Source organism: Trifolium pratense, linkage group LG7 (genome assembly GCF_020283565.1).
Source record: "Trifolium pratense cultivar HEN17-A07 linkage group LG7, ARS_RC_1.1, whole genome shotgun sequence".
NCBI lineage: Eukaryota > Viridiplantae > Streptophyta > Magnoliopsida > Fabales > Fabaceae > Trifolium > Trifolium pratense.
In genome coordinates this window covers 48,468,530-48,481,799 of record NC_060065.1, presented here as the reverse complement: position 1 = coordinate 48,481,799, position 13,270 = coordinate 48,468,530, and the positions used below count along the sequence as shown (strand labels likewise).

The 13,270-nt window shown below is 32.1% G+C and overlaps 1 protein-coding gene across 1 annotated transcript; it reads left to right on the top strand.

Moving 5' to 3' along the window:
- The first annotated feature begins 2,330 nt into the window (after positions 1-2,330).
- Positions 2,331-6,733, top strand: LOC123899504 (arogenate dehydratase/prephenate dehydratase 1, chloroplastic-like). Its single transcript, XM_045950652.1, has 11 exons — positions 2,331-2,743; positions 3,892-3,959; positions 4,044-4,136; positions 4,236-4,436; positions 4,519-4,599; positions 4,693-4,788; positions 5,545-5,622; positions 5,708-5,797; positions 5,886-5,953; positions 6,071-6,152; positions 6,231-6,733. Exons 1-11 carry the CDS (start codon positions 2,548-2,550, stop codon positions 6,285-6,287), a joined length of 1,110 nt encoding a protein of 369 aa, XP_045806608.1. The 5' UTR covers positions 2,331-2,547; the 3' UTR covers positions 6,288-6,733.
- The last annotated feature ends 6,537 nt before the right edge of the window (positions 6,734-13,270 follow it).

The window sequence follows — 13,270 nt, the reverse complement described above, 5'->3', positions numbered from 1 at the left end:
AAGTTGTGAAGATTCCCTTTGCTAGTCAACTCTTCTACCAATGAAGAAAAGGACCTTTCAAGTCTGATCAGTTCAGCTACCTCTGTTTGGTCTGTCCTCTTTTGAGAACGTGGGTCTTCAGGTTTGTTAGCTGAATAAGGAAAGTCTTCTCTGCAGTAGTCAAAGTACCTGAAACTCTTTCTTAGTTTTGGATACAACCAAACTGCATCAAGACAGGCTGCTTAAAGACAAAAGATTATCAACTCCAACGGCTCCTTTTGCAACGACTCTTTTCTAGTGGTATATATACTAGAAGATTCAGCTACAACATATATACATTGATTAAGATTTGAACGTGCGCTGAACAAACTCTGAACTCTGTGATATACAAGCTCTGAACCTCTGTTAAGTGTTTTTGCACTTTAGTCAAATACTCTGTACTATTTGTATTTGCTCTCTTTAGGTTCATCTAAGAGCATTTGTATATTTTCATATACTTTATTATTCTTGAGAAACTTAAGCTTGTGTGCTTAAGTGTGAAAACTTAAGCTTGTGTGCTTAAGTGTGAAGTCTTAAGCTTGTGTGCTTGAGCATTGTTGAGAAGTCTCTTGCTGGTGTGCTTGAGCAGGTGTAATCTTGTGTGATTATAGTGAACTCCCTTGGAAGTGCAAGGGGACTGGACTACTCTCGTTTTGTGAGAGGAACCAGTATAAATTGCTTGTGTGATCTCTCTCTCTCTTTCTCTCTCTTGTCATTATTTGTGTTATTTATCCGCTGCGAACGTAGTTGAGTTAAGAACTTGAAAAAGTTTTAACTTAGCTAAAACACAATTCAACCCCCCCTTCTTGTGTTTTCACACCTTCAGGTTTCACATAGATCTTGTCATTGAATGAATATATTGAGAATGTCATATTGTGCGGGTAGTCGACAAGTAGGTTTGCAAACAGGTGAATCAATAGACTTTGCTTTTTTTTCTTATTTTTTTTTACAATAGACATATTGTGGCTTGAATTTTGAAGAAGGTGAATGGGGTGATGTGTAATTAAACTAAGGGTAGGGGTTTTCAAATTTTAATTAATTAACTCTACTTGTTTTATGTAATAATAACTTTTGTAACGACTTGACTACTTTGCTATTGGATATGCAATTGTGGGAGATAACTCTTTAGTTTTAATATTGTTCCATACAATTTAAAGAGAAGTAAACGTGATGCAAAGATGATTGATATTAATAAGTTTATGAGAATACTTACAATGAGTTAGTCAATTCTCAATAAAATTGCAATTAGATTATAATCAACTATCCAACTAATCCTTAATTATATAAGCTTGTTGCTCTAACATCTTATAACTATCTTAATTCCTCTTTAAAATCACGATTACATTAGACCTAAACTCACGTCCACCACAAAACTATGTATTCTAACTTCTTAATTTTCACGTTCAAAGTGTCTTGGGACGCAAAAATTAATTTAAACATAAAGATTAAAAGGCAATCGAACATTCAAACACAACTTTAGTAAATTTTTAATCAACAAAAGTTAATTGTCAAACTTTATACTATTATTGGTAAACATTTTTTTAAAGAAATTAGTCACCACACTTTATTTATTGCTCGTTTGAAACCACGACCATATTAAACCTAAACTCGCATCCACCACAAAAACTATATATTACACTCTCTCTATCCTTAATTATAAACAAAAGTCAAATTTTTAGATTCATTGAATAACTGATGTATCTGGACTATAATATACTCCCTCTGTGACATTTTATAAGCAAATTTTACCTTTATAGATTCATTGCATACATCAGTTATTAAATGAATCTAAAAAGAAAACTTTTATTTATAATTAAGAATGAATGAATTATCTTTTTAATTTTCACGCTCAAGATACATCGGAATGTAAAACATGAAAATTAAGAGGTAATAACAGTATTCAAACACTTTAGTATATTTATAAGGAGAATGTTAACTTGTGCCCTTAAGGCACATGTTAAGGAAGCGAAAATAGAAATTATTAAATGCTAATTTGTGTATTTTGACTTTTGAAACATTAAATTTTTTGTATCATTAAATATTGAATTTCTATTTTGGTATATCTTAACATGTGCCCTTAGGGCACATGTTAACAAGACCCTATTTATAATTGAGAGACTAATAGACACACTTTAAAGTTTAAACTATTAGTGGTAAACTTTTTTTTAAAAGTAATTAGTGGATTAATTAATGAGAGTCAATTGAGTCAAAAAAATCCTAATAAGAGTCAAAGCAACAAAAAATAAACTATGAGCAATTTTTCCATCCAAATCCCATGACATCAAGAAACTGTCTTTTATTCAATATACATCAATAATCAATTGGATTTGCATTTGAAACTTTGAATATTCATATTTAATTATATTATAATTAATATTATCATCTATTATTCTGGTCATGGTTTCTCAATTTCAAATAGCAAATTTAATTTTGGTTATTCCTTTATTTCCATTTCTCACACTTCAAATTCTTGTAATGTATGCAATAGCACACAACAAGAGGTGAAGAGAATCATTGACCTTAATTTCCATGGCTATGGCTATGGCATCTCTGGTTTTACCAGGGCTTTCAAGTTCTCAACTTTATTATCAAAATAATCTGAAAAGAGCAAAAAAATGTGCTTTTCTTGGTGGGTTTTCTGTCAGAAGAGCAAAGACAATTTTGCATGTGGTTGGTCATAATCAAATGGATCTTGGTGGTGATGTTTCTCATGTTTTCCTTCCAAGTGGGTAGTTTCATCTTCTAATTCTTGTTTATAATTCAGTTTTTCTTGGAGGTTATTACATTATTAGGAGTATTGTTTAAGGAACTTTATTATAAGTTTATGATTATTGAATTGAATATCCATTTGACTATGCCTATGTTTGGTATCACGGTGAGTATGTCAGAATCACATTGATTCACCGTGATTTTGCAAAAACTACATAGTGTAGCTTTTGTAAAATCAGGGTAGATCATCGTGATTCTCACATAGCCACCGTGAAACATACATATATTAGTGGGTTTAGTTTATTTCATTTTTGCCTTTTTTGTGGTATCACGGTGAATATGTCAGAATCATGTTGATCTACCGTGATTTTGATACATATTGTAGCTTTTGAAAAATCACGGTAGATCATTGTGATTCGTGATACCAAACATACACTATATGATTTAGTTTATTTCATTTTTGCCTTTTTTGTTTGATTTCAAATGATTGAATTGTACTAGGACACTTTTTGTGACAATCAAAAGGATGGAACTTTTATTTTATTCTATTTTTGGCTAATATAAGGAAGGAAATTCTTGGCAAATTAGTTTTATTATCAAATATGGATTAAGGTATGTTTGGAATTTGGATTCACTTATTTGACCTTAGCTACTGATATAAGCACTTGTGAGATTGTTCAAAAAGGTTATGGAAACAACTTATATTCATAGGCTCTCTAGCATAGCTAAACTTATAGCTTATATATGAAATAGTTTTACTATAATATTTTTTAGTTATAGAAACAACTTATACATAAACACTTATGCGATAAATGAAGTTCTTAATTAAGTTGGAATTTTGTATGTTGATTTGAGTAAGTTTTTGACAACCAATTTCTTTTGACAACTAATTTCTTTTTGGTCTTTCAATCAACTATTACATTTTCAAGATTTTGAATACCGAAAAATATTGTTTACAAGTTTATATGCATAAACTGGCTAGATCAATTAAAGAACAATGATGTTATGATCAGACTATAGTTGTAATCATTTAGAAAGTCATAGGTTCGATATTTTTTTTTTCTATCTTATTGCATTATTCTTTGACCTTAAGCATTTCCATTTTATATTTTGTGATGAGTTATATGGTCAAATCTCAGACTTGGTTTTTGGTACTAATTGTAGGGCCATTATCTATATCTGATATTGAGGCTGCTTCTGATGATCGTGCCAAAGTACGAATATCATATAGGGTACGATCATGATGCGTGTAATGTTAGTCACTGTTTGATTTGATTCCCACTGTTCATCATTATATGTTTGGATTACTGATTTAGGGGATACCAGGATCATACAGTGAGGATGCTGCACTCAAAGCTTACCCTAATTGTGAAACAATCTCGTGCAGTGATTTTGAAGAAGCTTTTAAGGTTTGAACTTTGAAGTGATGTAATGTTCTTTAAGCTAGACTTCATATGATTATGTAATATTCCTTATATTTTGTATGTTTTTTCGAAAACTTCTGACAGGCTGTTGAGTTGTGGCTGGCTCATAAAGTTGTCATTCCAATTGAAAATACGTCTGGTGGAAGCATTCATCGGAACTATGATTTACTTCTTCGCCATAGGCTTCACATTGTTGGTGAGGTGCAGTTGGCTACTAATCTCTACCTTCTAGCTCTACCTGGTGTCAGAAAAGAGTATCTTAAACGTGTTTTAAGCCATTCTCAGGTCAGGCTTCATGTTTCTCATTTCTTTCGGGCTTTTTTAGTTACATTGGATTTGTCGAAATTTGAAAGCCTTTTTCCTGCAGGCACTTGATTTAAGTGAAACTTTCCTGAATAAGTTAGGTGTTAGCAGAGAAAATGTTGACGATACGGCTGGTGCTGCTATGGTAATCTGTCTACAATGCGACTTTTAAGTTGACCTAACGTTTTCGTAGGGAATAATTTTTTATCTGTTTTCCTTAATATGCTTTTGAGACTAGATTGTAGCGTCAAATGGTTTGCATGATACTGGTGCCATTGCAAGCATTCGAGCTGCTGAAATCTATGGGCTTAATGTACTTGCAGAAAGAATCCAGGTAAAACCCCTTGCCGATCATTTTCATTTTCAAGGAATCATCAATTTAATTGTTTTATTGTTACCCTTCAAGAATGCATAGGAGAGTTTAGTAATAGTATGTGCAGTGTTATTCTCGATGGTATCAGATCGTTTCAAATAAAATGTTTTGCTTTGGTAAAGTTCTCTTATGTCAGTGATGGACTAATACGGTTATAAAGTAGTTGTGATCTTGTGTAAGAGTGTAGATATATTAATACGAGAAATTCTTTGGTAACTCCGGGGCATGAAAAATCTCTATGCTATGAACTCAACAATCTAGTTGAAGTAGGAAACAATGATTTACCTTCAAAGGGCCTTTTGAATTAACTTATTTGAGTTTATCTACTGATATAGCTACTTGTGAGACTTTTTGAGAGAACTTCTGGAAACAACTTATGATATGTCAATAAGCTCTCTAGGATAACTTATGAAAACATATTTTAGCTTATATGAAAACAATTCGAATCAGCTAACTGCAATGTAAGTGCCAAATGACATTCCTTTCAAATGGCAGAGATCTGTCCGATAAAATAATAATGTGAAACTGTGTCCGGTTGAATCAATACAAAAAACTGTAAATGTATTAATGCACATAAAATAAAGTGCATCAACTACGTTTTAGTCATTCTTTAGTACACATTACACAAACTTCTCAATGGAAGGTCTAATTATATGCGTCTATATTACCGTAAATAACAAAATGCTCTTGTGTTGGTTGCAATGTCTTTTTTTACAGGATGATTCTGAAATCGTCAGTCGTTATCTTGTGCTTGCAAGGGATCCAATAATTCCAAGAGCCAATAAGCCCTTTAAGGTGAAAACTCCTTTTGAACCTTTACTCTATGCTATCATAAATCATGCTTCTAGATTCTCTTGAACCAGTGATTCATTATTTTTAGACAAGCATTGTGTTTACCCTGAATGAAGGCCCCGGGGTGCTGTTTAAGGTTTTGGCAGTATTTGCCATGAGGGACATAAATTTATCCAAGGTATCTCATGAAAAGTATTTATTTTGTTAGTGTAACTCGATAGATGTTGATTAAAAGAAGATTTTAATGATATGTACTATGAAATCAGATTGAAAGTCGCCCACAAAGAAATCGACCACTAAGAGTCGTTGATGACTCCAACACTGGAACTGCCAAGTGAGTTATGTTTTTCTTTAATTGTGGATAAACTTAAGTTTCTAGCATAATGCAGTTCTCAGATGCTGATGCAAACATTCAAATAACCAGGTTTTTTTTAATTCTAATTTGAGTTAGGTACTTCGATTACCTTTTCTATATTGATTTTGAGGCATCAATGACTGAGCCTCGAGCACAAACCGCTTTAGAACATCTGCAGGTGTGTTTTTTGACATCTTATTTTATATATTGGAAATCTTTCTTTCAATGCTTCCTTTTGATTTATATGTCCCTACAGGAATTTGCGACATTTCTTCGAGTTCTTGGATGCTATCCCATAGATACAACCATATAGACTATAGACTATAGCTATATTCTTTTTATTGGCGACTTTTCAATGCATTCAAGGATGAAGTTTTGAAGTGGATTTGGTGCTAACATCATGCCCAGTCAAAGTATGATAAAAACAGTTGATCATGACCTTAAATAATTGCCATTTATTCGATTAAACTCGATCCACCGCATGAAGGATACAGAAGTTGCAGGGACGGCCTAAGGCCCAAGCCACCAACAATGCCTCTAAAAGATATTCTTAGACAAAGAAATTAGTTTTCTTATAGTATGTTTAAAAATATTACAAGAGTTTATAATGGCATAGTGGTTTGATTGTTTTGTAGCCAGTAAATAGGTAACATAATTTCTTCATTTTATGCATAGTGTGATGTATATTTTATATGCAAATGATAATATTTGTATTTTACATACTTTTGTTTTACTAAATATTTTACATACTTAAAAAAGCTTTGTCTTAGAATTATGGTAGGCCTCGAAATGTGTTGGGCTGGTCTTGAGAAGTTTGATGGTCATGGAGAGGATCTGAATCATCTCCGGCCCTTCCTCTCATGTTGTCCATTCTGCTCTAATCTGGGTCATTCATCTTTTTTTTTTCCTTTCTCTTCTTCTATGTTCTTTTATTTGTGGGACAATCAATGGACTAACAAAAGGAGGGAGGGTCAGTCAAAAAAGGTAGGAGGGGATCCAATTTCATCATTGAGAACGAAGTTCAACAAGGATGAGAGGTATAAGGCTGTAGCCAAATATGTAGTTTAGAGTAAGTGGAGACTAATATATTTTAATTAGGCCTACTCAAAATCTTAATCACGGTTCGATCCTCCGCAACTGCATTTGGGAGGGGACGGGAACCACTTGATGTCATAACTCGCCCCGAACTCTGGACTATTAGGGCCCCCTTCCCCTAGGAACCAGAGGGTGAAAAACCAAAGAAAAAAAAATCTTAATCAATGTAAAGAAGAAAAAAAACTTGATCAACAGATTTTCAAAGAACTATTATAGAGGGCTGGTTTAAAACAAGGCAAGGCTTATTGTACGTGAGATCTTAGATTGAACAAATTATGAGAGGATGTAAATTTTGTTAGCATGTTTGGTTTTATTTTTGAAGGAGTGAAAATTGATTCTAAAATATTGAATTTGACATATTTGAATAATCTCGAGTCGAGTTAATCCTAACTTTTTTTTTTGTTACAAGTTGATTTTTAAATTAAGATTTTTTGCTAAACTTATACAAATGTATCTAAACATAAATTATTTTACATTCAATTTATTTTTAGTCTGAATCAATTTTATAGAATTAATTTATTTAAAATCAATTTTTATTATCTAAATTTATAAAACACCTAAAGCAAGGTATCAGTTAGCTCACCCTAGGTCGATCTTAGAATCAGCTTTGGTGCAGTAACAATGTTAACGCGGTCATTATTCTGAGCTGTCCGATCTCAATCAAACGGTGTTGAAATTGTATTAACGATTTTAACCTAATGTGCAAACTGCCCGATCTCAAATCAACGGATGAAAATAAATATTATCTTAAACCGTGTGATAATATACAACAACATATCTCAATCCATCGATTCTGCCATTATAAATATGCATTTTATTTAGTCTTATAAAGTGTGGATTCACTTTAGTGTGTCAAATCTTTCTTTTTGTTACATTGTCAAACTCAAACCTAAGCAAATGAAATAAAAAGTAATGTTAGTGCATTCTTTCACAGTTAAGTTGTCTTAATCAATGAAAGTGTGATTTGCTATAGCAACGCATGTCGTGTCTTGATTCTTGTCACAGCATTTACCACTTGTATGTCAACTAGGAGTGTCTATTCATTTATATTCTAAAAAAAAATAAATGAATTTTGTCAAATATGTAATTTTCATTTCATTACAAGTCAAATGTTAAACAGATGAATTGTGTAAAAAAAATTGTTAACAGAGAAAAAAGGAACATAAAAATGGTGCAAGTAGTAGAAACTGTATATTGATTGTCATCCCAATGAAAATGAACATGCTTGGTTCGCATCCAATGCCATGTCTTATATTGTTGTCGTATCATCCACTAGTCAAGTTGGCACGTATTGTTGTTAATTGTTGTATTACCATCCTGATATTTTCAATTTACCACTCTCGATATTTAGAAAATGAGTGTATAAAATTGTAAAACTGGAATACCACAGTTTGCATGTTAACTTACGAATGTGTAAAATTGCAAAAAATTGAAAAACAACATTTCACATTCTAGGATGCGAACTAATTCACCATAAGTAAATTATACACTTAACGACAAATATAAATTCACATTAAATAGCAAAATGTATTTTAGTTCGCATTCTAGGTAACGAGCTGTGAGTATAAAATAATGTCACTCGCTACTTAGAGTGCGAAAACTGCTCGCATCCTAAAAAGTGAGAGGGTTAGTTTGGTCATTTCAGGGGTGACCGAGGAATGCCAGGGGTGCTAGAAAGCCAAAAATATAGAATGCAAATGGTATAAAAATGTATTGATTGTTGGTGTTAGAATCAGAGATACACAAATAGAAAAGAGAAAGACGGCTATGGTTTTAATAGAATATTAATAGCTTGACTTTACAAAAAGGTTACCGGAGAATATATAATAAAACCTAATGGACTCTAAACTAACGTAACAGGCGCAATAACATAGACTATTATTTTATTATTTAAAACCTACTCTCAAACTCACTCACGATGCATCAACAAGAAGCATTGTGAGTTTGTCAAACAAAATACGAAAAACATACTAAATACTATAAACTTCAAACACTACCCTTCAAGCTAAAGCTTACTAAGCTTTAAGCTTGTTACAAATTAAACGAACAGATCCAAACCAAACAGAAAAATCAACCAATAGAGGGAGAAGTGCAATCAATCGGAAGAAGCCAGAGAGAAGTGTAATGCAATCAGAAGAAGCCAGGAAGAAGTGTAATCAATCAGAAGAAGTCGGAGAGAAGTGCAATGTAATTAGAAGAAGCTAGAGAGAAGTGCAATCAATCAGAAGAAGTCAGGGAGAAGTGCAATCAATGCAATCAATCAGAAGAATTCAAAAGTGCAATAGGGAGAAGTGCAATGCAATCAGAAAAGAAGTGCAATAGGGAGGAGTGCAATACAATCATAAGAGTAGTGCAATAGGAGGGAGAAATGCAATGCAATCATAAGAGAAGTGCAATAGTAGGAAGAAATGCAATGCAATCAGAAGAGAAGTGCAACAATACAATCAGAAGATAAGTGCAATAGAAGAGAGAAGTGCAATGCAACCAAGCAATAAGAGAAATCAAACCAAACAAAACTGAACGAAATCAAACCAACAAATTGTGAGTGCATTATTTTGACTCACCGGACAACCAAAAGAAAACACCATAACCAAATTGCGCGAGCGAGTGCTCACCAAACAAACAAATTTGAACCAATCCAAACGAAATCAAAACCAAACCAAACAAATCCAAACCAAAACCATAGCGAACCAAACCTAAGAACTTAACCCAAAACTGAACCGAGTTGCAAATTAATGAATGCACAAAGGAAGTCTTCTTTCAAACAGTAGCCTTAAAGTGGCATAACACCAGCACACTATCAACAGGGGCACACGTTCAAAATTCAACAATAAACTCTCTTGCAATTGCTATCCAACAACAAAATACCCAAGGAGAAAACAATAGCCAACGAGATACACTTACACGAAACAGTACTCCAAAGAACAACCAAAGCTTCAACTCATTCCCAATTTTGTTGGGAACTCGACAGCGGAATAGCGGCAACCGTTCAAGGAGATCGAACATAGCTCTGATACCATGTTAGAATCAGAGATACACAAATAGAAAAGAGAAAGACGGCTAGGGTTTCAATAGAATGTCAATAGTTTAACTTTACAAAAAGATTACTAGAGAATATATAATAAAACCTAATGGACTCTAAACTAACAAGCCCAATAACATAGACTATTATTTTATTATTTAAAAGTTAGAACACGTTTTTTCATGTTTGACAATTTTGCTTGAAGCAGCTTTGAGGGTCGCCCGTCTCACAGTAAAGTCTTCGGCCCCTAGTACCACAAGTGGGGAAACTTCAGTCAAATCATGTTTCTCACCTACTCATCTATACACCAGAACATCTGATACCCGTAGTGTTGATTTCCCTTCTTGTGGGTCAGTCCAGAAGTTCAATATTGGTGTCTCTTTCTTCACAAAAATTCACGTACGCCTAAAAATATCAAGAAACACATCTCTGACTTGATCATGTCTCCATTTAAAGTCCAAAATTAGTTCCTTACAATGAGCTGCATACTCCCGACTCGAAAGGTGTTGAAGCACGGTGGAAGACAGAAACATTGGTGATTTCACGATTTTAATGATTTCATTGTGTTCTGTTCTACACACTAAATGAATAAAATATTAAAATTGCGACATGCTATCGTAACAAATATATGAGCATTGAGCAACCGTCGTAATTGAAGGCATTTTTTTTTTTACAAGTATTCAATTCTTTTGAGTTGATATTTTTGTAGGCAAAAAATTTGTATCAACGGCCGCATGTGAGATTTTGAATATTATGTGCAAACTAATTATTTGAATATTATTATTCTAAGAGTATAGTGGCTATAAATCTTATTATTTTTTGAGCTTCGATTAAGAATTTAATTGAGATTTGAGGGTGTGAATAAAATGTACTATTGTGGTAAAAGAAGTGCCTCAATTTCTTTTCGCGTCTCCTGCTCTTTTTCTAGTACATCCGAGACGGCTGAACCTATGTTACTAGGAGCTCAAGTCTTCACAAAAATATAAACTTTTTTGAAGCAATTCATTTTTCTTTTAAACGCATGATTTTTTGGTAAGAACTTACGATAAGAGTCAAACCACAGATTCTTCCAATGCTTTGGTATGTTTCATGCAATGAGGACATGTCAATTTAACATGAGTCCCCCAACCAAACAACATGACTTGCCTAAAAAAATCGTAATAGTCTTCATCAAATTAATTAGCTGTCATCATCGTGAAATTCTCATTCTTTGCAATATCTTACATTTCAATTTCAATCTCTTTAATCATTATTTTTTTTCATTGGGTTTAAGCCTATCTCCTTAATCTTTTCTTATTTTTCCTTTTTTTCTTACTTAAACAACTTTTTAGTTTATCAGAAAGAAAAAAAATAAGAATTGAATTTGTATATAATTCAAATATTAATTCAATTAGTTAATAAAGGCAACCAAAGGCAAAAAAACAACTTATAGACTAAAATAGTTTTATATATTCGACCCAAGTAATACATTCAATCATAATCAAACCATGAATGCACAAATGTTCTGATCTCGAGGTTGAAGAAAACTAAAGACAATGACAAGGATAGAGGCACAAAGGCACACAGTAGCACTAAGAAAACAAGCTAAAGTTTCGAGTGAGAGAAATTTCAAGTGATTGAGAAAAAACATGATTAAAAATTTGAATAATGAAAGAATCACATAAATAACATGAGTTTTTTGTATCAATTTAAAACAGGTAACCAGTGTAAAAAATAAATATAAATTATTAATTCAAATGATTAATTTTTTTTTATTGTCCTTATAAGCCACAAAAAAATTACGTTTTTCATCTTCCAAAAAACAAGTCAATATTAGTCGTATGAGGCTCTTTCTTGCAATTGTGTATATATATGTAAAAAAAAATTTCCCACTTCTAGCTTTTAATTTTTTTTCTTAGTAATATTTTTATGTGCTTTTAGTGCCTTTATATATGTTTTGTCCACATTCATTGAATGTTGAGGTGGCAACTCAACAACACATGCTATAATCATCTCACGTGGCATGCCATGTTAGTTTTTTTTTGTTACATATGCTATGTTAGTAAGACCACATGACCATTTTCTTATAGTATGTCACCTTTTCTATATTATAGACATAATTGATAAATATACATCCAGTATTTTTTTTATTGCACATTTATTTGAATTATAAATATAACTACATATTAAAGTTGAAAATTTTTATTAAGAAATATTTTTGTTTATAATTAAAAATTGATATATTATTTATTTAAATTTTTCATTAGTAACAACTTGTTCCCCATGAAGTAGTTAGCAAAAACTTATTCCCCATATTTAGTACTCCCTTCATAACACTTTATAAGTAAAATTGAGTTTTTTAGATTCATTGTATATTTAATTTATCTAGTCTATATTACTAGATAAATTAAATATACAATGAACCTAGAAAGTACATTTTTGCTTATAAAGTGTTACAGAGGGAGTAGTTAATAACATGTTCATGTATAATAGTTATTTAAAGTTTTCACCGGCAAAAAAGAAAAAAAAAAAACAAGTTTTCACCGGCAACAACTTGTTCCTCGTTATAGTATTAAATGTATGCTTGAATCACGCCGAAATACATCAATTATCCTTACAGTTTTTTACCATTTGAGATGATATTTTTTTGTTAAATAGTCTAGTCATTAGAAATTTCACTCTTAAAATAAATAAGTGATATTTAAAATGGATAAGTGAGATATCCGAAGTTCAAACATCAACTTATACATATAAAATATAATATCCCCACAAATCAAACTAAGTTCACGAGAACATTTGAGATGTTCATTTCTATTACTTTTTTATTGAATTAATAATGCTAATATACTAAGAAAGAGCCAAAATATATTCTTTTGGGTTTAATTATCTATATATACAATTAACGACACTCCATCCTTATTTTTTTTGACTTAATGACACACTCCATCCTTGAATTATAGACATATTTCCGTCTTCATTGAGTCCCATAAAAATACCAATGAACTTTGGTGTCACTCAAAGAGCAAAAAGAAAAACACAAATGCGTGGCGTGGCGTGGCGGTTTGAATGAGATATTATAATGCTGCTTTATTTTTATTTATTTATTTTTAATTATTGTCAAACTGATAGCTAGAAAATTCACCTTAAAGGTGAATAAGTAGGATTTGGATCCAAATCTGAATAAGTAAAGTGTCCGGAGT